Here is a 27,837-nt window from a genome sequence, read left to right as displayed (position 1 = left end):
AAAATAAAAAAAAAATGCTCTTCAGCTTTTGAAATTTTTAGCTGATGATGTATTTTTGCACATAGTCTTGTTTTGTCAGGTTCAAAAAATTTTGTGCCAATGACTGCCATTTTGCTTGTGACGACAACTTTTTTATGGTAAGTTTCCTTTAAAATGTTCCTTAGGATGGCCAATTGGAAAAAAAAACTTGTGCTAGTAGATCATCGGGGAGGGGGGGGTGGAGATGCATCCATTGTCATATGCCAGATTTTTTCAAAATTTTTGATTTTTTGCCCTCATCTGAGATTTTGATGGGTTAAATTTCTATCTTGGGGTCAAACAGATTTTAGAGTCAAAAGTGGGTGACATTTCTAAGTAATGAAATCACTTCCTTTCAAGTCTTATGGTCGTATATGCTCTGCGTGGTGGATGTCAAATGTTCTTATACGGTCTTTGAATTATTCATTTAAACTTTTTAGACTAAAAAAATTGTCAGATAAAATAAAATTTTGCTGTTTTTAAAAATCTCGATACCAATGAATGGTCTCAAATGGGCCCACAAAAGGTCGAAATCATCTTTCAAGGTTCGTTTTTCGTGTATTTTTTAGTCTATGGACTATGAAGATGTCAGTATAAGTGTCCAAAAAGTACTGGAGTACTAAATTTCAAAATTTTTACGCCCTAAATTCTCCCATCCTTCTCACTTCATCTCAAGATCTTGATTCTAATTCTCATTTCGATTTGTTAGCCAAAATGTCTCAAAATTGAATGATTTGGTCAGGGAGGCGATAAAATTCGAACTCTTCTTCCCCTATTCTAGTTTCATAAACACTTGGGAAAACGTTTAGAGATTAACTGAAAAAATTCTTCGTTGATGACTTGATGATGTTTGGCAATTTAACCCCTTCTAAACTTTCCCTTCCCTTATTTTGTATGCAGGCAATTGATAATGTAGGTACCTACTCGTATTTGAAGAATCGGGAAAATTGTTTAAATTGGTAGGGAAAATTGAGAAAAGCCGAAGAAAAATCGTTTCTTCGAATGATTAACTGTCAATTGGCTCTCAGTTTCAACCATTAAAACTCTCATATTATTTTAAAGACATCGTATCGAATTTTTGTATCATCGTTAGTAAAATAGTAAGTACATAAATGACCTATTTAACAATTTTTTCATTTTTTTCCAGATTTTTCGCGTAAAATGGAGGATGTTTTCGTGAAAATTTGATAAGCTACACGTGCGGTGGTGATATTTTTTGCAAAATGACTGACTCGTTGCGTAAACGAATCGTGTTCGTGATCGCGTTGACGATAATACGAGTCGCTTTCAGCTACCCGGAGTACGAATGGGATGACCTGGAAGAAGGCGGCGACGAAGCTGGTAAGTTGTGATTTTTTCCTACCTACGATACATCCTACCTACCTGTAACAATTATGACGCGAATTAATTCGCTCATCTAGAGACTACCTACATACATATTTAGAGCTCGTTGTACGTAAAAATATCGCGATGGATTATTTCACGATGATGCGACGCAGATGGAGCAAACAGTCGTGAATTCTAATTAGGGTAAATTTTTCACTCTTCCATTTGGCATAATACGAGTAGGTAGGTACCTACGTTGGTTGGCTACATGTAGGCGCAGCAGGGTAACTGGTACCTACGTATTTTTCGATAAATATAACGCAGAACGCAGTAAAATGTATAAAATCGGTCAACATGGCGACTTCGGCAACCAAATTACCGAATGAAACGTGTGCATCGTGTATGCTAACGCTTTACCGATAAATCACTGCAAACGACGAAGCTGTGTAAAAACTCATTGGAAGTAGAGCAGATGAAGGGGCAGCGAAAGCCATTGGAAATTCGATGGACTAATTTATGCGGCATATAACTCGTCGACTTTTTACGATATTAATTTAATCAGCGGCAGCTAAAACTAAACGAACGAATATAAATTTGTTATATGTACGTTAATATGCATTTCAACTCGAAAACGTGCAAATATGCCGCAGCCGGAGCCGCAGCTCGCGTAGGTCGCTGCACTGGACGAATTGCCGCGTGCTGAGGTTATTAATAATATTTAATGTACCTAGGATTGGCAAATGTGACAGACTAATCAGCCATTTTTATAAAACCCTCTCTGTTTTTATGCTAAAGTAACCATGAGGTGATTTAAGATCGGTTTGCAAAGTGTTAAAAATGATTATTGTCATAGCAGGTATGTAAGTATAGACCAGTGTCTTAAAATTCGCTGCTCCTTATGATGTTGGCCCATCACCCATGAGGTTTACGATAGGCAAAGGGGGGTAGAAGAGAAGGGTGGAACGCAGTGTGGAATTTCATTAAAGAACTCAAACTTAGCGCAAGAAAGCTGCCACCTTCAACTAGCAGCCTTAAGTTGATAATAAGAGTAGAGTAAACCGCTTTCGGCTTAATTTAATTATTGTTCTATTAAGTAAACTTTCCATAACATGGAAAACTTGAAACTTATTTTGTGTGCTCGGCGACGATTTATAATAATATGAGTAAGTATAGTAAAACTCGACGCCGATGTGCTGGCGTGACGTAGATGGGGAGGGGGGAGGAAGGGGTACACGGGGCACGTGGGCAATTGCGGGGAAAAGTAGGTATTTAAATCGCTATTACCATTTACCACTGTGACGAGATAGACGACCCCTCCCCCTGCATTCAATCTACCCTCGTGGTGTTCTGGAAAGACTGGAATGAAATGTACCTACCTGGAGCGTAGGTATGTGTTCGTGTTTCGGTTTCGGTTTTTGTTGTCACCGCAAAGTAATTTTCTTCTCGGACATCGAATGATGTGTGTTTTTGTGTGCTGCTTGAAGTAGACATCATACACATAATTGTGTATTTTGTCGGTATCTAGCTACATGTTTATAGTATATTATGGTGTAGAAAACGAACTGCCTATACCTAGTGTACCTACCTACATAACATTGTGTGGAGGTGTGTAGAGTCAACAATTCAGCAGAGTATGGTTTTTCCAAATAGTGGCATGAATGGTTCCAATCTGTCAATGGCAGAAATAGTGTAACAAGGTGGTCTAACTTTTCGATTCAGGTAGCGGGTACTTTTACCTACCTATCATGTCGGATGTTTGTCGTATATGCAAACGTATCCTACCGCAAAATGAAAAACTAGACAGCTGCGCTTAGCGCAGCTGTAACAGTGTGCGTAGCTTATTTTGTTACAAAAGTACAACCCAATTTCAAAAAGAACAACGCAATTTTGGATTTCGAAAGCAGAACGCAATTTTGATTTTGAAAGCACAACGCGGTTTTGAAAAAACGCAATTGGGATTTCAAAAGCAGAACACGATTTTGATTTTGAAAGCACAACGCGATTTTTAAAAAAACAACTAATACCAAACAAAGCACAACACGATTTTGGAAAAAAAAACCATCCGGTTTAAAAAAAAGCACAACGCAAATTCGAAATTAAAATGCGATTTCGAAAAAAAGAACGCAAATTTGGAAAAGAAGCACAATGTGAATTTGGAAAAAAGCAAAACGCGATTTCGGAAAAAAGCACAACACAACTTCAAAAAAAAAGCACAACGCGATTACAGAAAAAAATCAAAATGAAGCACAACGTGATTTGGGGGGAAAAAGCACAACGCGATTTTGGTAAAAAAGCAAAATAAAGCACAACGCGATCTCGAAAAAAAAGCACAACGCGATTACAGAAAAAAATGCACAACGCGATTTCAGTAAAGAAAAAAGCACAACACAATTTCGGAAAAAAGCACAACGCGATTTCTAAAAAAATCAAAATGAAGCACAACGCGACTTTAAAAAAAAGCAAAATAAAGCACAACGCGATTTTGGGGGGAAAAAGCACAACGCGATTTTGGTAAAAAAGCAAAATAAAGCACAACGCGATCTTGAAAAAAAAAGCACAACGCGATTACAGAAAAAAATGCACAACGCGATTTCAGTAAAGAAAAAAGCACAACATGATTTCGGAAAAAAGCACAACGCGATTTCTAAAAAAATCAAAATGAAGCACAACGCGACTTCAAAAAAAAGCAAAATAAAGCACAACGCGATTTTAGGGACAAAAGCACAACGCGATTTCGGTAAAAAAGCCAAATAAAGCACAACACAATTTTGAAAAAAAAGCACAACGGGATTACAGAAAAAAAGCACAACGCGATTTCAGTACAAAAAAAAGTGCAATGCGATTTAGTAAAAAAGCAAAAAAAAGCACAACGCGATTTCGGAAAAAAGCAAAATGAAGCACAACGCGATTTTGGGAAAAAAGCACAACGCAATTTTGAAAAAAATCAAAATAAAACACAACGCGATTTCAGTAAAAAAAAATCACAACACAATTTCGAAGAAAAAGCAAAAAAAAGCACAACACGATTTCGAAAAAAATCAAAGAAAAGCACAACGCGATTTCTGAAAAAAACAAAATGAAGCACAACGCGATTTTGGGGAAAAAAGCACAACGTAATTTTGGTAAAAAAAGCACAATGCGATTTCAAAAAAAATCAAAATAAAGCACAACGCGATTTTGGGGGAAAAAGTACAACGTGATTTCAAAAAAAAAGCACACAGAGATTTTGAAAAAAAAGCACAATGCGATTTCGGAAAAAAAGGCACAACGCGATTTCAAAAAAAAGCACACAGCAATTTTTAAAAAAAAGCACAACATGATTTTGAAAAAAAGCACAACGCGATTTTGGAAAAAAAAGCACAACGCGATTTTGGAAAAAAAGCACAACGCGATTTCAAAAAAAAGCACACTGCAATTTTGAAAAAAAGCACAACTCAATTTCAAAAAAAAAAGCACAATGCGATTTCAAAGAAAAGCAAACTGCAATTTTGAAAAAAAAAGCACAACGCGATTATGATAAATAAAAACGATGTGATTTTAAAAAACGCGATTTTGAAAAAAAAAGCACAATGCGACTTTGAAAAAAAAGCACAAAGCGATTTTGAAAAAAAGCACAATGCAATATTGAAAGTTCAAAAGCTCAAAAGCACAACACGATTAAAAAAGCACTATGCGAATACGAAAGCTCGAAAGTATAAGGCCACACGGATAGAACTTCTCTGGAGCACAGCCAAAGCGCAAATGACTGTGGAGATTTGATTACTAAGGGTAGCCACCTGCTTTTGTTGTATAGGTTAAGGTATCAAACTTGTGTAAATGTAACACCACAGGGGTTCTAAAACATTTCGGCCATTGTTTAAGTTTCCTAAAATCAAAATTTAAACAATGGGAAATGTTCTTACAACCCCATGTGGTGTTACATAAATTTGGAAATTCAGTTCGCTCAATTCAATAAAAGCCGGCAGATAAGCGAACACAAAGGGTGTCGGCCTCGCTTTTGATAAAATCTTTTTTATACCCCCTGTGGAGTTACATAAATTTGGAAATTTAACTGACTGTCGGCGCCGCTTTTGATACCCTTTCTCATTGTTCAATTTTGAAAGTTTAAAATTTAGCTCCACATGGAGCCCCAACATGCTCTTCAAAATTAAATTTTTACCACCCATTGTGTTCGCTCAATTCAATAAAAGCCGGCAGATAAGCGAACACAAAGGGTGTCGGCCTCGCTTTTGATAAAATCTTTTTTAGAACCCCTGTGGTGTTAATAAATTTCGAAATTTAACTGACGTCGGCTTCGTGTTTGTCGGCTTCCCTTTTGATATGGCCCTTTTCCCCTTTTTATTCTTTTTTTGGTACAAATTTTCGTAATTAATTGCAATTACTCAAGAAGCTAATTGAGTAATTGCAATTATAATTACGGCGTTCCATGCCTCACGTTAGACCACATCTACATACGAAAATTTCAAAAAAATCGGCCCATCCATCTAAGAGAACATTCGTTCCAAAGAATTTTTCCACTTTCAGACCGAAACTAATAGTGTGCTACGCACACTAATAATGCTGAAGGTAAATGTCGGTTATACATTTTGTAACTTTTGTACAATGTAGGTACTTATATAAAGCCCCAAAAATTGCTATTGTGACCCTTCAATGACTGAATTGAGGAAAGGGATTTGAACAGGACCACGATTTTTGGAAAGAGCATTTTCTGAACCCATCATAAGCGGAATTTTTTGGAACATTTTTGAAAATTTAAAATTGACCATTTTTGATAAATAGATAACGATTTTAAATAAGAATAATAACTTTTAAAAAATTATGAAAATCAGTTCTTCCTGAAACTAATCAAACTTCCCTGAACCAAATGTCGCCGATTCTGGGCATTTTGGAGCCTCCCTCATGATTTTCGATTTTCATAGAACTTTGAATTTCTTCAAAAGGCGCCGAAATTTATTTGAGCAGTTGAAAATTGAGCTGTGGCCCCTTCACGGTGGTTTGGCGAATTTTTGGAAGTATTCAGGGAAAAATTATAAAAATCAGTATCTTCTAAAACTAATGAGAACTTCCTTGAACCAAATTTAATAATTTCAAGCAGCTTTGGAGCCTCCAGCGCGATTTTCAATTTTTCCAGAATTTTCAAATTTCTGCAAAAGGAGTAAAAACTGATTTTGGCAGCTATTTAGATTTTCAAAAAATCGCCAAAAATCTTGAACTGAATTTGGGCAGCTGAAATTTTGGCTATGGAGTAAGGAGGTTTCAGATCTGTTTCATTTTCTATAAACTGTTGCAGTCTTGTTCAAATCAAAAGTAGGCTCCTTAAGAGGTTCCTTCGCGAGTTCTGCTAGCAACAGAATTTCCCCAATATGCAATATGATGGAAATTGTAAAATTACCACTGTTTAAAGTCGATATTTAATCAGGGGGGTTGGAGAGAGGTTATCTGGCTACACTGATTTTTCAGCGTTATGGTTACAAAGCTACGCCTTTCGCTCAAATGGTCAAAATCACGATCTTGCATGGCCAAAAAATTATGCCCAACAAATCCTGTGTTTTTCAAAGTTGCAAAAAATCCTCGTTTCTTGCTAAAAAAAAAACTGCTAAAAATTTTGTTTTCTTGCCAAAAATGCCAAAAAGTATCATTCCATTTCCTTCGCAACCCCCCCCCCATGCTCTCCGCCCAAAAATCTCACTTTTTTGGAAAGAAACTGCGAAAAAGTATCACTTTTTTGCCAATAATTGCTAAAAAACCTGCTTTTGCAAAAAATTGACAAAAAATCTCGCTCTGTAGTAAGATTGCTCGAAAGTGGCTGTTTTGCTAAAAATGACCAAAACATCCAGCTTTTTATTGAAAAGTTGCAATATAGTTCAACTTTTTTGCCAAGAATTGTCCAACAGTGTTGCTTTTTGACAAAATTTTCAAAGTATTCTTTTTCACAAAAATCTTCGCTTTTCAGCAAAATTGCTATCCCCAAAAATTACCCAAAGGTCTCGCTTTTTTCCCAATAATTACCAAAAAGTTTCGCTTTTTGCAATAACTGTCAACATTTTTCATCCTCAAAATCTCACTTTTTGCCTAAAATTGCAAAAATTTTCATCCAGCAAAGGCTCCTAAAAAGGGCCGTCGATTTGGAAGGTGTAAAATCGAAAGTGCGAGCCAAATTTAAGCATTCTACACCTCTTTGATTAAGTTTTTGTTTTCATCAGAGAAGATGGACCAAATTGGAATTTATGAAAATCAGCCAGAAATATGAAATTGTGCTCTTGAAGTTTAACCTAGTATGTATTAGTGTGTTTTTTGAATGTTATTTTGATTATTCTGTAAGCAGCCAGTTCAAAAAAAATTTCATCAGTCGAGATACTACGATTTTTGATATTCTTATTTGGTTTCAGCATGGGAAGTTTGGAAATTTCAAAATTTTCATCAGTGAGCCATGTTACGATGGCATGATTCCTTAATTCTTTATCTTTCAGGTGTGGGTGGGGGTGAGGAGTGCAGCCGTCATGTTATAAATGATATTTTTTGACTTTGAAAAATCGTTTCAGAGGCACATCTTCTTGTCCACTTGGTCAGAATTTTTTTTTCATCGCCATGTTTGAGAATTCATCCAGTCAAATTACCTCAATTACTTTTCTTTTGCCATGATTCAGCTGATTTTGAAAAATCTATCAATTAAACTAGACAGCTAAGCAAAGCTTAGCTGCAAAGTGTGCGTAGCTAGCTGCCTTTTCTACAGCTATAACCGTTATTGGCGTTATTACATCTAGGTAGTGCATAATTGAATCAACCATGTCACAGTAATGAGAATTTTTGAAACTCTCACTGCTTCAAAATAATAATTGTTTTTCAGTGTTTTCATATTTTCCAAATTACAATAGGTATTTCAGAATAATTTATAAGCTTGTATTGCTTCTAAATTAAGAAATTTCTAGTTGTTTTTCATAGTTTGCATTGTTTTAAAATTTACAAAATTTCAAATCAATTTCCTGAATTCCCCATCGCTACAATTTCATAAAGTTTTCAATAAATTTTCAGAATTTTGCATTGCTGCTGAGTTAGGAAATTTGCAATCAATTTTTAGAATTCACATTGCATCTAAATAGTCAAATTTTGAATAATTTTTCAGAATTCTTATTGTCTTTAAATTAAAAAATTTCAAATTCAATTTTCAAGTTCATATTATCCACAAATTGTAAAACGTTTACACAATTTTTGGAATTCACATTGCCTCCAATTTTTCAGAATTCTCATCTTCTTCATAAATATTACAATACTTATTTCATATAATTTTCAAGTTCACATTATCTGCAACTTACAGAACTTTTAATCAATTTTTGGAATTCTCAGCGTCTCTAAATACAAATTTTCATATTATTTTTTTTAGAATTTCCATTGTCTTCAAATTTATAAATTTTCAAACCAATTTTCAGAACTTGCTTTTTATTCTAAATTAAGAATTAAATCTTATAAAATATATTAAGAATTTGAATTGCCTCTAAATTACACGAAAAAAATATGGGTAATTTTTACAAAAAAATTCAACTAAATACTTACTGGTATTTAGCACAATTAAGTACCAGATCCCATTCAATAATTTTTACTGTAATTGTATAGTAAAAATTATCATTTTAATAAATTTTGCTATAGGTACCTACCAATAGTAAAAATCATTTTGTTTTAATAATTTTTACTAAATCATGATAATAAAAATTACATGAGTATTGTTTCAATTGTACAAAAATAAAATTAGTTTAATTACTCATTTTGAAGTAATTTTTAAATCATAAGTAAAAAGTTAAAAATTATTCATGTCAAGGTAATTCTTACTATACTTATGGCTATAGGTAGACAAAAAATTAATGAAATGAATGTTTAGTTAGCAAATGATATCATAATTCATAACTCACTTTCAGCATTATTTTTGCCTCATTACCATGTACTACATAGGTAATTGCAAAGCATTTACCTATCCAATTATCCTACGAAAAATCTGTCACCTACCTACTTACCTCACGGGGATTCGAACCTGGGTCCCTAAATTTCCTATTCCTACCTACATGCCCTAACCATTCGACTACGAGTTCACATGGTGGATATGGGCATTAAAAGAATATATTTGTTGGGTAAACGCCCCACCAAACCACTCCCACTTGGAATATACAGCTAACAGATGAGGGGTGTAACAGGGTACAATGAGACAGCTGATTTGAAAAGCGGAGATGGAATAGACTGGGGGTATAGCAGGGTACAATGAGCGGCAGGTGTTCTACAAGTCCCCTTTTCCCTTTTTTAGGATTTAATGCATTAAAATAATGAACTAAAATTTCAATTACTCAGCAATTACCCATCCGAATTGAATGAAAATTAATCTATTCCCTCCGCCTTAATGATTCTCAAATGGTGTCCAATAGGTACAAAAAACGGTTGGATAGCTTAAGAGAACATTCATTGTAATTGAAATTTCAATTTCTCAAAGCGAAACCAATAGTGTGCTACGCACACTAAAAATGAAATTTCGATAAATTCACTTCTCCACTCAAAAAGCTGTTCATTTAGCTCAATTTATCTCTGTAGTTTTCTCACGACAAATTTTAGATTTCTTGGTGAAAAATGAATGTTTAAAATTCAGCTAAATCATTGTGAAAAAAAGGAAACATCAGGGCATCTAATCTCTCTCGATGAATTCAAATACAGCAGTGAAAAGAAATAGTCCGTTTTAGATTATAACCTGATACAAAAATCTCTGAAAAATCAACCGAAATCTGAGAATCGTCAAAACAAAGTATACCAAAACACATTAGAGAATTCGAGATTATACATAGAAGGATATGTTGAACTGAAATATAATCCTCCGGCATTTCTTCCACATTAAGTGTATTATTTCGGTCGGATTATAACGCTTAATTGGCAACATAGAGGTCTTTAAACATTCTTGAACGCGGCGAGAAAAAAGTTGGAAGCATTTAATCGCGCATAATCCACCGCAAAGCTCGTGACTAAAGGTGTGAAAAATGACGTTAAAATCTGCGACTACAATGAACGACGCGACGACGACCGACACGACACGACACAACTCAACCCTTTCAAAACAGAATTCGAATTTGATAACGACCTATAAATAAAAGACGCGTAAAATGGATGTAATTTAATTTACACGGCGTGATGCTCGATGGTGGTTTACCTACTATGACGATGAAATGATGACGAGAGGAAGAAGGAAAGGGGTACGATTCGCGTCGACGAAATGTCACCAATTAAAATACTATTTTTCTAATTAAAGGAACCGCGATGATTACACGACGACGACATTTCGCGAATGCGAATTTTCACAAGCCGAGGAATGTCTGCGTTTTCTTTGCCTATCTCTCTCGTTCATTTTATAGCTGGTAACGTTTGTCAAACGTCAAAGTTTAGGGTGTCAAGTTTACCTGCTATGAGCGCTTCACCCATCAAGAATTAGGTATATTATCGTAGTAAGTCTAGATACCTTACATATGTACGATTCTCGTTGAGAAATTCGTATAGGTACACGTATATCAAGGTATCTTTACTGTGTGATTTACTCGTGAAATACGCGAGAAGCGAGAACAACACTTTGGTACAACGTGTATGGGGAATTTAGTAATTTATCCGAACATTTACTACGTACACAATTACACCATACACTCGCCTATCACCCTTGCATAGTGAATCTAACTAAGGGGTACGTTTATTCCTCGCTTAATATACATAATATACCTAATTTAACGTCCTATTTAACGTACCATGTCAGCCATATGTACACTTTGAATGAGTTTCCTAATCAAAACCCAATTATAAGTTTTATTAGGTAATTGGTCAGGCGAGTTGTGCTGATACGTTCAAGCTCGGAGGTGTTTCGTTTCGGCTATATACATACGAACTCGTGTAAGAAGTTTTGTCATTGATGATATAATTTCGAAAGGGTTGTTGCGTGACCAAGAGGATGAGGAAGAATGGTGCCGGTGCCGCTGCCGGTGGTGCGATGATTAGAAATGAGTTTAAAACAAGAATAAGTACTGAAATACGTAATAGGGAGTTTTCTGAAATTATTAATGAAATGAGCGAAAAATACTAGTAATTATAATGAAACTCTTTTAGATTCTAAAATTGCAGAAAAAAAAGGTCATGATTTCTTGTTGCCACGTCAAACGATGCTTTCAAATGCAACGGAAATCCCTCTGTGTGGGTTGATAGAACATTTACTGGGAAAAAGTTTTAAAAAATTAATGATAAGAGGTTAGGTAAGTATATTTTTAAGAAATGTTTAATTAGTGCACCAACGTCGTTTCATTCTCATTACGTGGAATTACCTAAACCAAAAAATTGATCTTCAATTAGTCATATTAATTATCAATAAGCTATAAAAAGAAGTTTTTAGAAATGTAAAAATAATATGCTTTTAAAATTACACAATGGAGTAAGTAAAAAATAACGCTCACTTAATTGGAACCTCTGCCGTGGAAAATTTGACGTAAAAAAAAGCAACATGCAACATCAGAGCAATACACAATGAAAAAATTAACCAAAGAGATGAGGAGAGAGCGAGGAAGGTGAACAAAATACGATTTTTGGGCAATAAAAATTCAATTGGAAGTGTTGTGTAAAAGTTGAGACAAAAAATAGCAAAGCAAAGATGAGTTCATTAACAACGTATTTTGGAAACAAGATTCGAGGAAGGAGAATTGAATGAATTGATTTTTTTTTAAATCAGTTTTTTTATATAGTATATTACACAACGAGGGCCGAAAAAGTGATTTTTGACGAGGGTGAGGTTTGTGACCCGAACGAAGTGAGGGGAACAACTCACACGAGTTCAAAATCACTTTTTCTCCGAGTTTAGTGAAGTAATTTTTCCTGAACGAGGGTGGAAAGTACTTATTTTTACATCCGAGCGATTCTCGCGAGGTTGGAAAAGTAGTACTTTTCATCCCTAGATAGGAAAATTCCATATGTTGCTTGAAACAAAAGAGAGAAGTATGTATTTGATGCATAAGCTTAGCGAAAGTTCAGAACCAAGGTTAAAAAAATTTGGCCACTCTTTGATTGGATTTCGAATTTTGATCATACAGAAAAGCATCAATTTTATTTTAAAATTACTTTTCAAGATACTGTACAAGGTACCTAAATTTTGTCCAATATTGAGGGATCTGAGATTTTTTCAAACCCATGTTTATAAAAAGGCGTCCTTCCCTCCCAGGTCTTTCAATTTGTGACTCACATTTTGTGTATTTTTCCCCCAATGTGAAACTGAATTATAATTCAGATTCATTTTTAAGATTTTTTTGACCGGTTTCTTGTTGGAAAAGTTACCTACTTTTGATTGAAAAAAATACCGAATTGTAACTTTTGATAGTGAATAAATATTAACAAAAACCGAAAAAGTAACCTCATATGATGCCTAAATTACCAAGTCTGACTTATAAACTCTTGAAACACAATTTACTAAATTTCTGAGAGGACCGACAGGCAGATTGACGATCTTGGGGTTTGATGTCTTGAACGGAACAGGCTTGGTCTAAGTATAGATAAATTGTCAGAAAGTTTCATTTTGACGTAAATTGCTGAGAAAGTCGTTGTCTTGTGCCAAAATATTCATTGCCTTAAATGTCTTAAAAATCCTGTTTCTTGCCAAATGCCAAAAATGCTAAAAAAGATCAGGTTTTGACAAAAATGCCAGCATAAAGTTTGTTTTTTGTCAAAATTGTCAGAAAGGTTGTTTTTATGTTGTAAGTACTCAAGTGTCGAAGAGTTATTTTTGCCAAATTTGCCAAGAACTCTAATTTTTGTCAAAATTGCCATTGGGGTAAAAATTCCAAAAGTGCTGTTTTTTTGCTGAAATGCTCAGATAGGCCGTTTCATGTCATAATTGTCAGATATAGGTCTTATTTTTTCTAAAATGGTCCAAAAAGTCTCTTTTTGCTGAAATTGTCAAAAAATTCGTTTTTTTGGCCAACATTGTCAAAACAGTCGTTTTTTGTTGAAATTGTCAAAAAGGTTCATTCTTACCAAAATTATGGAAAATTTTTATTTTTGCAAAAGTTATCAAAAACTCTCATTTTTTTCAAAATGATCAAAAAGTCCTCATTTTTGACAAAAATTATTGAAAAGTTCTTACTTACCCAGAAAGTATTGATAAGGGGAGAGTGACGAGAATAACTTCATAACCATTGAAGATAATAATTATTCCTTAGGCGGGGAATAATTACGTGATGCCTAGCTAGCTCAGAATGGTATTATTCCTAACTGCACTATACACTATACAGTATACACATTCAATTATGAGATACATCATCATCATCATCGAGTCGTATAACTGCTCGAGGTGGTATTGCGTAGAGGAGAAGGTACAATATTATGGACCCAGGTACAAATATAGACCCCCCATGATTTAGTGTACAACCACTAGCGCTACGGTCATGCTGGGTACTAAAAATTATACTAGTAGTGTAGTATCGATGATCCAAGTACTTATTTCGGATCCATGCAAACTTGGGTGTCTCTCATCAGCAATTGTTTTTTTTGCGCATTATTTTCTTGCCAATGGAAAATTTTACAAGTTTTTCATTCAGTAATTCATCAACTTCAAATAAAGTTTGGAAAAAAAATTATTAGCGAAGTAAGTAGCTTACAATGTGTACTTTCAAAATATACTTTCATATTTGTTTGTTCTTCAACTGATTTTCATAATTTTTTTCATTTTTCATAAACTGAGCCGATTTTTTGCATGGGTATGAATATGGACCCCTAAATTTTTTTACCTAATTCTGATTCAATATTTTTTAGAATATCGAGAAAAGTGTTATTAACAAAGAAGACAAGTCCAAAGTGTCAAAATGGAACCAAGATTTTTTCATTTTTCATAAACTTGGCCAATTTTTTGCATGGGTATAAATATGGACCCCTAAATTTTTTTTCATCTAATTTTGATTCAATGGTTTTTCGAATGCCGAGAAAAGTGTTATTCATTAAGAAGACAAGTCCAAAGCATCAAAAAACATCTTTAAATAAATTTTTGTTCAATTTTCTGAACTTTTTATTCATTTTTTGAGGGGGGTCCATATTTGTATCATTTTATAACACTGTTCTAAATTTCAAATTTCTCCGTGAGTTTTCAACAAAAAAAATTAATTTTTTTACACAATATACTAGAGTCTGTGGCCTTCCAAATGGTATACTTACTCGAAAAAAATTTTTGATAATTTTTTCTACCCTTTAAAGCCAAAAAGCTAGAGGGGGTCCATATTTGTACCTTCTCCTCTACTAATTTTTTCACCAAAACCACCAAAAAGAATAAGTAATTTTCTGCAAAGATTCTGAAGAAGTACAATACTTTTTCTGAAATGGTAAAAAAATGTAGACAAATGTCAAAATGTTCCAATTCTTGACAAAACTGCCAAAAAAGCATTTCCTTTGCAATTAATATTTTTTATAAGTTGACAAAGAACCAGCCATTGTGAGTAGCCAAAACCAAGTATAGTTGCTGGTTAGAAATTCGATGCACAAGCCTTTGAGGTATGTACAAGCCATGGATCTATAAATAGTTCCCCACATTACCATACTTTCAGTACAAAGGGATATATTAATTTAATAACTGCTAAGGCGATTAAGGCATATTTCCTCTTATCAAATTGTCAAAAAAATTATTTTTGCAAAAGTTATCAAAAAGTCTCATTTTTCTCAAAATTGTCAAAAAAACCCTCATTTTTGGAAAAAGTTATTGAGAAGTTTCTACTTTTTTTTCAAAACACACAAAAAGTATCTATTCATTTTTTCCTGAACAATTAAAAGTCCTATTTTTGGCAGATTTACTAAAACTCTCTCTTTTATTCTGTCAAAATTGCTATTTATAAGTTCTGTTTTTTTTTTCATTTTAGTGATCCCCCCTCCCCTTTTAAAGAGAGAGTTTGACTCGTGAAATTATTCTGGTGTCACATATCGATTCATAGTTTATTTGAGATCGAGTTCCATTATCTACAAATTTATTTATTTTTTATGAACTGGACTCTATGGTGGTTCATGTAACATTTTTTTTTTGAATTTTTAAGGTCTTACCTCCTAATTTTGTTCCTTTTGATGAAAAAATGACGCCATAAAAATTTTGTTGAAAAATAATACTATTTAAGCTAGAGGTTGCGCACAAGCGTTGAATGTTGGGAGCTACAGGCGCGGCGTGCGCAAGCACAATACTTCCCTTGATAGCGTTGTGTGAAACGCAACAAAGCTTGATGGGGTTAATTCTACGCAACTGTACTGAGAGTGGCATCCCCAGATCCCCAGTACAACTTATTAAGTGATACCAATTGTTTGGGGGGTTTTAAAACAACTGTTCCAACATATTGATTATGATTTTTCGGCTGTAGAATTCATTTGAACCCAAATTATGCAATTTAGAAATAAAAAAAAATTCCATTTTTACTAAGTAATAGCTCTTAAATTGATATCTAATAGTTGATAAAACATCAACTTGAAGTACTGAATCTTATAAAATATTCATATTTCAACGTAAATTTATCCCATAAATTTTTTTCCTTTGGTTTCCAAGCAGAATAGAATAATACAACCTCTACTTCATACTTGTACTTTTTTCTTTACTTTTCAAATCTGTCACTTGTATTTTCACCTTCAGTGATCTTCGGAATTGAAAAATTGTCGTTGACTCATCATTAATAACATCTTAAAAAGCCCACCAAGGACTAGACTTACTTATCATGCATTGTAGAGGGGATAAAGTGTTGTAATATGCTTCGATCCAACGAAGGGACGTAACGCTGGGTTCCCCGGTGCACAACCGTGGGAAGTTTTCGCTCAACGCGCTCATACCTTCTCAACATTTTAACTCTCATGCGCAACCTCTAAATATTATTTTTTTGGCCTGAAATTCTTCGTCAAGTGTTTTCTGACCAAATGGAACATTTCTGGGGGGTAACCTCAAAAAATTGAAATATAAAATTTTTTCTATTGTTCTTTGAACCACCCTACTGGACTCCTTGCTCCCATCCTCCTCTCATAACAACATGATAGATACCTCTGCTTAAGATATCTGCTTTATTTGGATCATTCGAGCGAAATTGTATTGGATAGAAGGAAGTTGAAATGCTCAATGATAGACTTTCACTTTTTCATTGATTTTATAAAATCACATCTTTCCATGAAAACTATGATTAAAAATTCTAGAATATTTTGTATTGCGTAACTTTGCCCAAAATCAGCATTCGAGCATATTTTTTGCCACTTCGTTTGAATATTTCGCTCGGTATGTAGGTAATTTGTACAAGAGAAGGGAAAAAAGCACGCGGCTTAGTCAAGCTACATCATTTTTTACACTCACTAACATATAAAACAGTGACATGATTTGAATAAGCGTTTTATGTGTACTACATCTATACACTATTCACCCTTTGCTTGTCATTTATAAACAGTATACAAGTCATCTCCTACGTGTTAGGTGGTTACAAATGGAAGATAAATCTACGACAGATGAAAGCTGCGTATCGAGAAAAACACCGTGGAGAGAAAAATTTCGCAACAAAAAAAAAAGAGTAGAAAGAAAAAGTAAAAGGGTGGGAAAAAGTTCGCCTTTGATTAAAAAAGAAAGAAAGACGAAATCCAGTATGGTGATGAAGGTGAAGAGAGAAGAACGAGTATAAACGCCACCACATATACGATTATATGACATCGAAGTAAACCTATTCCTGTGATCCCGTCATCGTTTGCTTGGAAAATGAAAGCTCTATACGAGTTATATGTACATGCTGTATACAATTAATTTTCTCATTTCATTCCATCATATTATTATGTATATTTTAAAGGTAAGTTACACGATTTTGTACGCAATATCGTTGTACACACCGCACAGTAGTTGATACCATGACGGATTACAAAGCAATGTAAATATAGGTGAAAAATACCACATGTGTTGTACCATAGATAGATAGGTATACAGATACACCTACACCTCAACTGCGTGTGTAATTTGAAAGGGATAGGGAAAAGGATGTAACACGCTTGTGAGCGAGCAAACAGGGAACATTTAATTTACAGACGATTTTTGCCGTGAGCTGGCGATATTTTCTGAAATGAACGCCATTTATGACGGCTGCACTCTCTCGTTATTGCCATATTGATGCTGCGTGATGATGCTAAAAGAGATGCAATTGGATCCATGCTGCAGAATGATAGAAAGAGAGAGTGAACTACAGAAGGTATACTTTGGAAGCACATTCGTTTCAGTTCCAGACTGAAATATCAAATTAATTTTTTTTACGATCGTTTGAATCAGATTTTAATTTTTTATTCCGAATTTTGCGAATGTTCAATTCAAAATTGCAGGTCAGAAAAAGTTGAAGTAAAATTTCAAAACGATTGTAGGCATAAATCTTTTTTAAAAAGATTCCAGCCAATTAAAATTTGAATTTTCTTTTCTACATGTCAGTTTCAATCACTCGAACTTCTAGCAAAAACTATCGCTAATAATCCACCCAGTTCACTGCCAGCTCTACTTTCAATTTTTTTAAATGTATAAAACTCGTTCATTCTCTTATTTCCTAGGCGTAATGCTCAGTCATAAAACGATACAATGACACAAGACAGGTATTTGTATTCGGTAACCAAACATGTAGAAAATGGAGAAAACCCATAAGATACAGATTTCTATACACACAGGTTGACTTATATGAGCAGAACGTGTCAAAGACGGGACGTTAAGTCTGACGTAACAAGTTTTAAGAAAAAAGTTGAAACGATCATTATCCGTTTAAATTGACTGCTCGGCTGATGGTGTTGGATGTTGGTGTTTGGCAGTGATAGGATGAGAAATACGTATATAAGAGACGCGAGAACACAGTTGAGAAAAAATAAATATAAGGAAAACGTACTGCTTAAATTTTCGCTCATTAAAGACGTCGTAAACAGCGACCATATTCGAAGACATTTGCGAGAAAAAAGAAAAGAGAGAAAAGCTGTTAGGGGATGAAACCAGGACGAAGATACCGGTAAAACGGACAGACGACGAGTAAAACACCGAATAAGGATTGAAGAAAGGAAAAATCGTTAACAAAACTCCATTTCGGTTAGAATTTCGAGACTTTTTTGAAGTTTTTTTCCCTCTCACCGCTTTCGATGGGTGTTTGCGTAGAAAGGACGTTGAACGCGGAACGACGAAAGTTATAAAGACACGTTTTTTTTCCTTCTCTTTTGTAGCTCCGCCGAAAAACACTCGCTCCCCGAGCGACGCGTTCTGGTAGCCAAAGTGCCCGATAAAATAACCGATATCGAAGACTAATCTTATACTTTTTCTTCTTGTTTCACCCATACCTTTCTCTCTCACTACCCGTGTACTCGGAAAGGCAAAGGCGGCGACGACGACGACGTTCAACTTAGTACGACTCACGCGTCACTTTATTAGCTGTGCGCGAATCTTTTTCGCCTTTTGCGTTACAGTACTCGTAGCACGAGACGTGGTAGGGCAAAAAAGGGCTACATTTTGGTTGGAATCACTCCAAATCAGTAGGGAAAAATCGCCAGACACGCGATTTGCCGGTCATTTACTGCTACAAATGGTTACTACTCGTACTACGGAGAAGGCGAAGAAGGTATTTATACGGATCTATTCGCCACCGTCGTCGTCGTCATCGTCGTACTAGCGCAAGTGGGTACGTTTCACCTCATTAAACTCGTGCGAGATCTTTTAATCGGTTTCGAAAAGCCTTTTGCTCTTTCACTGCACCTACGCTGAATCCCATCTGCGGTGTGTACGTCGTCGTTGCCTGGTTCAGTGTACGCATGGAGACCACACCACGTAGGAAGTACAAAAATGCTACGTAGGACGGGCACTTGAAATGGCCAACAACGCGAGAATTTTCTTTCTCATTGATTCATTCGTCTGTTTGCCGAATTTCTTTAGAAATTGTAATTTGCCACTTGACGATGGACATCGGAGTGTCTACTAGAATCCAGAAAGCTGAACTCGTGCTTTTTTTGTAGTCCCAAAGTACCGCGTCGATGTCGTAAAATCTAACCATAGTCAACTTCCCCCCCCCTTCCCACCAAAAAAATCAACTCCTAAAGTTATCCCCTGATTTTTAAAGTATTCTATTAGTAGATTTTCTGATGTTTTTCTCCATGAAGATACATCGCAATCACGCAACCTCTTTCAAAGTTTTGAAATCCAGAGCCAAGACATTTATATGATTTGAACTGAACTGAAAAAATGTTTATTTAAAGACGCCCAACATCTAGGCTTTTAGCGTCTGCAGTGATTACATACATTAGAATACATATTAGATTTAAATTAAACTAATCAACAAAATCACCAACATAGACAGAAAGAAATTACATAACAATGGTAAAGGAAAAAATATAACAAATTAATAGCAATTAAAGAAAAAAAGTTTCAAATATCATTAAATAGGTTGGAAACTTTCAAGAAAGTGAATAATTTTTTGCATAAGTCTTCATCATCTTCTTTCAAGTGTTCATATTTGAAGCCTATTCCCAGTGTGATGAGCAGATATGCCCTGACTGCCGTAGGTGGTCACTATTGTAACTATTCCTATACTTAGTGGTATTTCATATAATAACTGGTTTAGAGGTAGCGGGGAAAGGTTACGTACGTAAATTACCGCGATCCTGGGTCTGGACCAGGATGGCGAAAAATATCATCTTCACTACCTGTGCAAGATCTCGAGCTCTCGGTACAGTGGTCAACCGTCTAGACTTTATTAGGCTATGGCCTCTTTGCATTTCAACCCTAAGTATTACCCGCTTGTTCGGTGTGAATTTGTGTCAATTAACGTAAACGCGATTAAGATTCAATGAATTAGCGCGATTTATGGTATTTTGGATCATCTCTCATTCGTCGACCATGAGAGTATGTACCCAGTTTCAAAATGTATTACAAGATGATGGATACAGAATCGTCGTAGGTAACGGACCCCTTAATTGGAGACGATTAACGCGAATAGTCGGGTATGAGTTGAAACACTCTCCACCAATCACATTGTCGATGCTTTTATTGCTAATAATGTAGAAGCGTCTCGTAAGTAGAGAACCTTTTCATATATTTTAGATATATTACCTACTTATGAGCAGAGTAAGGATTAATATTTACTAGATAACCCGTTTTTCGCGCATACTGCGCTCCTCTTCTAGACGTGAATTGTTCATTTTGAAAATTTTGAAAGTATCTTTTTTCGCCTATAATTCCCAAAAAGTCTTGCTTTTTGCTAACATTGTTATTGTTGCTTTTTGCCGGAAATTGTGAAAGTTTATGGCTGTTTTAATAATTGACAGAAAAAAAATTGTTTCAAAGCAAAAATTCCAATAATTCTTACTTTTTCATCAAAAATAACCCAAAGCGTAAATTGTTCTCTAAAATATCCTGAAAAGCATCACTCTGTCATCGCTTTATCATTCATTAAAATAATGTCCTACTTTTCTACAAAAATTGAAAAAAAGTATCAGCTTTCTTATAACAATTGCCTGAAAAGTCATGGTTTCATTTAAAGTTGGCAAAAATTTCAAGTTTTAGGCAAAATTGCGAATTAGGCTACCTACTTATCACTTTTTTAGCAGAATTTGCTGAAAAATTCCAAAAATACTTGTTTTTTTTCTACAGTTGAAATGAAACTAACACATTGGATTGGATCTAATACCACATAACTGAAAATTTCAAAGTTTCACTTAACTTTGACCTGGAACTTTTTTAAGCTTTCTTCAAAACTGCGAATGTGTCAAAATGTATTTTATGGCAAGCTTTTTCTAAGCAGACTATGAGTACTCTAAATATTGGTTCGGTACTGGAGAATACTTCAATAAAATACTTACTTAACACAATTTTAGAAATATTCCAAGATTTCCGAGTCAAAAATGCAATTAGGAATTTCCTTAAAACGTGATTCTAATTTTGTCAAGGACTCACAAAAAAAATTCAACCCCTCAGTTGAAAAATCTAAACTCCTACATATAACAGTAGAGATTTTCCCAAATAGTCCAAAACTTGCATAAGTTGATGAAAAAGTGAGATGCTACATAGATATAACCACTCCAGAACTCAAAAAAATGAAACCATGGTTCCAGGATTAATTTTGATACCCAATGTGCTAAAAATAGCACTTTTTCATGTGTACATCAACACCGTTGTTTTTCTGTTTTGAGCTATTTAAAAACTTTTTAAAGCTCCCTTCAGAAACTTTTCAATTTTTGATAAAAACCATCACCACTAAAGTTTAAAAGCTATTTTCAAATTAAAATATTATTGAGTAGTAGAGAATACTGATTGTATGAAGCTTTTTCATGTTTTTTAAGCTTTAGGATTTCATTTAAGTTTTCTTCAAAACTGCGAATGTGTCAAAATGTATTTTATGGCAAGCTTTTTCTAAGTAGACTATGAGTACTCTAAATTGGTTCGGTACTGGAGAATACTAATTTTTTATGTCATATCTGAAGCTTTCTAAAAAATTTTCAGCTTTAAGCTTTCTTCAAAATTTCACGAATATGGTCAAAAAGTATTTTTTGGCAAGCTCGATATAGGTAGACTATACATACTTTAAAATATTCATTGGGCACTGGAGTATTCTAATTTTTACATCATATCTGAAGTTTTTTGAACTTTTTTCAGCTTTAAGCTTCTTCAGAATTTTGCGAATATGGTCAAAAAGTATTTTTTGGGGAGCTCTTTTTAGGGAGACTATACATACTTAAAATATTCATTGGACACTGGAGAATTTTAATTGTTCCTTATGAAGTATGACGCTTTTTGAACTTTTTAAAGCTTTAAGCTCCTCCATGACTTACCCCACAACCTCACCAAAAAAATAACTCCAGACTACGACCTCGAAAACATATCAATCGACATATCACACAATAATATAAGAAACATTTGACATTTGAGCTTTTTTGAACTTTAAGCTTTTTTCAAAACTTTACGAATATGGTCAAAAAGTATTTTTGGCAAGCACATTCTAGGTAGGCCATACATACATACATTAAAATAGTTATTGGGTACTGAAAAATTCTAATTGTTTATGTCATGTATAACGTTTTTTGAACTTTTTCAAGCTTTGAATTTTTTCCAAAATTCTACAAATATGGTCAAAAAACATTTTTTGGCAAGCTCTTTCTAGGTACACTATACGTACTTGCGCGTATACATCGACACAGTCATTTATACTGCCTTGAACTTTTTGAGCTTTTTGAAGCTTTTCAAAGCTTTAATCAGAACATTCCAAAGTTTTGATACCACAACCCCACCAAAAAACTGACTCCAGATTCGAACTCTACGACCTCGAAAACATATCAATTGACATATTACACATTATAATATAAGGAAAATTTGACATTTGAGCTTTTTTGAGCTTTAAGCTTTTTTCAAAACTTTACGAATATGGCCAAAAAGTAGTTTTTGGCAAGCACTTTCTGGGTGGACCTCTTACGTAATTTAAAATGTTTATGGGGTATTGAAGAATTCTAATTGTTTACGTCATGTACAAAGCTTTTTCAACTTTTTCGAGCTTTAAGCTTTTTATAAAACTTAACAAATATGGTCAAAAAGTATTTTTTGGCAAGCTCTTTCTAGGTGGACCATACGTACTTTCGCGTATACATCGTCACGCTTGTTTATACTGTATCAATTTTTGAGCTTTTTGAATCTTTTGAAAGCTTTTTTCAAAACTTTTTGAACTTTTGACCAAAACCTGCACATCTACGGGTCAAAAGCTTTTTTTTGAGACATCGTTGAACAAAATCGGTTCGGCAGTTCTTTCAAACGAACGATCACAAAAAAAAACACCTTGCTATTAATATATAGATTGAGCTTTTTTTGAGTTTTAAAGCACACACTTTTTGTGAACTTTTTTCTTCAACATTTGACTTTTTTAGATGCTCTTTCAAGGTATAATATACGTACTACTGTGAATACGTGACATATGCTACATATAGGCTAAAATCAATTATTGAGCTTTTTTGAGCTTTATGGCACAACTTTTTTGTAAACTTTTTTTTTGACATTGGACTTCTTTCGATGCTCTTTCAAGGTGTAATATACATATTTCTCTATATGTCGAATGTATGTACTACGTATAGGCTAAAATCAATTATTGAGCTTTTTTGAGCTTTAAGGCACAACTTTTTTGTGAACTTTTTTCTTCAACATTTGACTTTTTTAGATGCTCTTTCAAGGTATAATATACGTACTACTGTGTATACGTCGAATGCGCTACGTATGGACAAAAATCAATTATTGAGCTTTTTTGAGCATTACGGCGCAACTTTTTGAACTTTTGATTAAAACCTGCACATCTACGGGTTAAAAGCTTTTTTTTGAGACTTCGTCGATCAAAATATAATATACATATTTCTCTATATATGTCGAATGCACTACGTATAGGCTAAAATCAATTATTGAGCTTTTTTGAGTTTTATGGCGCAACTTTTTTGTGAACTTTTTTCTTCGACATTTGACTTCTTTTGATGCTCTTTCAAGGTATAATATATGTACTTCTCTGTATACCTCAAGTTGGCTACGTATAGACAAAAATCAATTATTGAGCTTTTTTGAGCTTTAAGGCACAACTTTTTTGTGAACTTTTTTCTTCAACATTTGACTTTTTTAGATGCTCTTTCAAGGTATAATATACGTACTACTGTGTATACGTCGAATGCGCTACGTATGGACAAAAATCAATTATTGAGCTTTTTTGAGCTTCACGGCGCAACTTTTTGAACTTTTGATTAAAACCTGCACATCTACGGGTCAAAAGCTTTTTTTTGAGACTTCGTCGATCAAAATCGGTTCAGCCGTTCCTGAGATCTCGCTGTCACAAGAATCCGGTCATAATTTTAATATATAGATGATTAGATAAATTTAATCTGGCCTGAATCATTAACGTAATTCTCATGTGTGCCAGGACTAAACATCCTGAGTAAATTTGTCCCTTGCTTAATGTAATCTAGAGCTAATCATCTATTTTATGATACTATATTAATTCACCTTGTGTATTTTAGAATTAATATCTTATGATATTCACGACGTATTATATAGTGCATTGATTTATATTTCATCAATAAATCTCTATAGTATTGTTGTCTCGTAACTAATTTAATTGGTTATGGAGTTCAGAAAAAATCTAGTATGTATAGTGAACCAAAGGTAATCATGGTTGCATAGTTATATGTAATCAGGTAAAAGAGATTTCTCACCCCTTAGGAAAGTATTTCATGCTATTATTCTCTAAATCAAACAATTACCAGAATTCCTCTCATTACCTATTTATTCTTTACATCACTATTACACCAGTATACTTTCAACATTTGATTTATATAAAACACAGGAGTCCAATATGTGTTTTTTGGACTACTTTTTTGAATTGAAAAAAATCCAATGCAATGACCTGTACTTTAGTTACTTTTCAAGTACATACCTACTGAAGTAAGTTACTATACAGTTATTAAAATCAACTGTTGGTTGCTAAAGTAATTTTTTTATTACATAGGTATTTTCAAGAATTTAATTTTTATATTCGTCTTGCAAAAAAAAATTAATACGTAATATCACTAGGTACCTAATTGAAAAATAATTCGCGAAAGTAACTTCACTCTTCATTCATTTCCAACTGGCTACTCTGACTTTTCAGCGTAATGGTTTTCAAGCTTTGCTTTTTGCTAAAACTAAGTATCAAAGTCTCACTTTTTCTGTCAAAAATTGAAAAAAAATTGCTTTTCATCAAAATTTCCAAAAAATTAATAGATTGAGATACTTAGATAATTATTGGGAAAGAGGGAAATTATTTCAATTCCTATTTATGATTATTCCTTAGGGAAGGAATAATTTAGGGATGCTGCCGATACTATCTATTGCTAATAGATTAATTTTTCCCTATTATCGCGAGTATCGTGATTTCACAATACCAACAACTTTGGGATCTTTTCTGTAAGGATCAGGGCTGTAAGGTAATTTATGATGGTAAATTACGGCAGTATTTTACCATATTTTACAGTATTTTACCAAAAGTTTATTACCATATTTTACCATAATTTTCCAAAAAGCAAAACTTAACACTTTTTTTCAACTTTCCTTCATAAATTTTCAAATTTCCATGGAAATTTTCAATTTGAAAGTTACAAAAGATTTTCCCCATTTACCAAAAAATTTCCATAGAAAATTTCCTATAATCTACTTCAGGGGCAGGTCAAAAGTTCAGAACTTTGAAGTCAAACTACAAATAATTCTTCACATCCAAATTGGTAAAATACAGTAAAATACAGTATTTTACTGTATTTTACCATATTTTACCATCGTATTTTACCAGCGAATTACGGTAATTTAACAGCCCTGGTAAGGATAGGTACATGTGTGCAACAAGAAATTTACGCTAAAAACTGGAGGGAGGTGTTGACTTTTAAAAGTAAACTCCACCCACAGTATTGACATGTGCAGTGTCCAATTTTTCACATTCACTTTAGCAATTGAAGCATGTGTTTCCAAAACGCACTAAGCCCAAAAAAATATTGATAAGAAATTCAGGGTACTTAGTACAATTTGGAAACGTAGAAGTGGACCAAATTGGCTGATTTTTTGATATGTTCTAGCCAAGACCATTAGACACAACATATCAAAAAATCAGCCATTTTGGGCCGCAACTTTATGCTAGATGGCCTTGCAACCTCAGAATCTTCGAAAATGGACTTAGTGCGTTTTGGAAACACATACTTCAATTCTAGTGGAAAAGATCACAAGTTGTTAGTATCGCGATTATCATGATATTGCGATAGCTCATTTATTCAATCAATCAATTCAATTATTGTGATATTTAGTATCAGCGACATCCCTGGAATAATTACCTTCTCTGGGATAGCCCAGATTAGTGGAGAGGTTCAATAAATACCTTATACTCTACTTGTAAAGTTATTCTAAAGTATCAAATCAATTAGGACGTAGCGAATGGAGTGGCTGAACTCTGGTGACAAAATTGAAAAGGTGCGAAAAGGTGAACAACAAACCCTCCGTCATCCTCTCTGCCCTCATCAAGAACAAACGGAACCATTTATATCTGAACGAAACAATGTTGTGATTGGTTGACGACGTTTGTTGTTCATCTTTTTGTTACCTACTCAACAATATGCACACTAGCGCTCCATACCTATTCTATGTCCCAATACACACATTCAATAAAGTATTAGTTATGTGATTTATTAGTATTAAAGAATAACTTGAAAAAATACACTTTTAAGGTTAGTCAATATAAACTCTCTAAATTTGAAACAGTCAATTTCACTGCTTAGCAGTCACGACATTTTGCCTTTTTAAAGCAGTAGTTTTTTTTTTTACTGCAAAACAGTGAAAAATTACCGAATTGGTTAGTCAAAATGATTTTTTACTGACCAATTCAGTAATTTTTCACTGTTTTGCAGTAAAAAAAACTACTGCTTTAAAAAGGCAAAATGTTGTGACTGCTAAGCAGTGAAATTGACTGTTTCAAATTTAGAGAGAAATAAGTACTAGTTTATTTTTTTTATAATGGATACAAGCTCTGGCTTACATCTTACGATTTGCGTAACTAACTAGAAAAATCTTAATAATAATGATATGTAAGCTAGTATAAGCTTATTAATTATTAATTAGCGATGAAGTAATATTACATTAATAGAAATCGAGAGTAATTACTTACTAATGACACTGTACACATTTTCTGCCTTTTTCACTGGTGTCCCTAATACTGGACAACATTAACAGAAATGTATTACACGAGGCTCCTTTTCGACGAGAGGTACTTCCAATGGCCAGCAGGATTGGAGAAATATCCAATGTATTAATAGACATAATTAGAATAGAAATCACGCTGTAAGCACGAATTATCCACTTAGGAAAGTGGGCTAAGACAGGGAAGTGGGGCGGAGGGGAAAACTCCGCTGCCTATGTGTCTATAAGTTGATGAAGAACCAGCCATCACAAGTAGCCAAAACCAAGTAAAGTTGTTGGTTAGAGATCCCATGCACCAGCCTTCGAGCTACAAGCCATGGATCTATAAATATGTAGTTTCTCACATTACCATACTTTCAGTACATAGGGATATACATATTAATTTACTCATCGCTAAGGCGATTAGGGCATATTTCCTCATATCAAAATGTCATTTCTTCCTAAAAATTGTTGTTTTTTTGTTTAAAAAATCCAAAAAGTAGATACACATTACTTTTTTTCAAAAATTACCCATAAGTTTCGTTTTCTTTTGCCAGAGATTGCCTCACAGTATAACTTTTTTGTAAATTGTCACTAAAAGATCCTGCTTTCTACTAAAATTCTTGAGAATGCTCTATCGCTTTTCCAAAAATTAACAACAAACTGTCGATGTTGCCTTTCAGCAAAATTGTGAAAAAGTTTCGCTTTCTGCTGACAATAAAAAAAGTCTAGCCTTTGGCCTGAATGGCAAAAAATCTCATGTTTAAGAATTTATCAACTTTAAAAAAAATTGTCCAAAA

General features: G+C 34.1%; 1 protein-coding gene across 4 annotated transcripts in view; it reads left to right on the top strand.

The window, feature by feature from the left end:
• The window catches only part of LOC135847117 (hemicentin-1-like), a 577,043-nt gene that overhangs the window by 184,176 nt on the left and 365,030 nt on the right, over window positions 1-27,837 (top strand). For all 4 annotated transcript variants that reach the window (XM_065366545.1, XM_065366543.1, XM_065366544.1 and 1 more), the window contains one exon: window positions 1,166-1,359. In XM_065366545.1, the coding sequence (XP_065222617.1) occupies window positions 1,242-1,359 (118 nt within the window). In that variant the 5' untranslated portion in view covers window positions 1,166-1,241. The remainder of the gene's footprint in view (window positions 1-1,165; window positions 1,360-27,837) is intronic.

The sequence above is a fragment of the Planococcus citri genome, chromosome 5 (assembly GCF_950023065.1).
Source record: "Planococcus citri chromosome 5, ihPlaCitr1.1, whole genome shotgun sequence".
NCBI lineage: Eukaryota > Metazoa > Arthropoda > Insecta > Hemiptera > Pseudococcidae > Planococcus > Planococcus citri.
The sequence above is the reverse complement of the archived record's forward strand: the minus strand, read 5'-3'. Positions and strand labels throughout refer to the sequence as shown.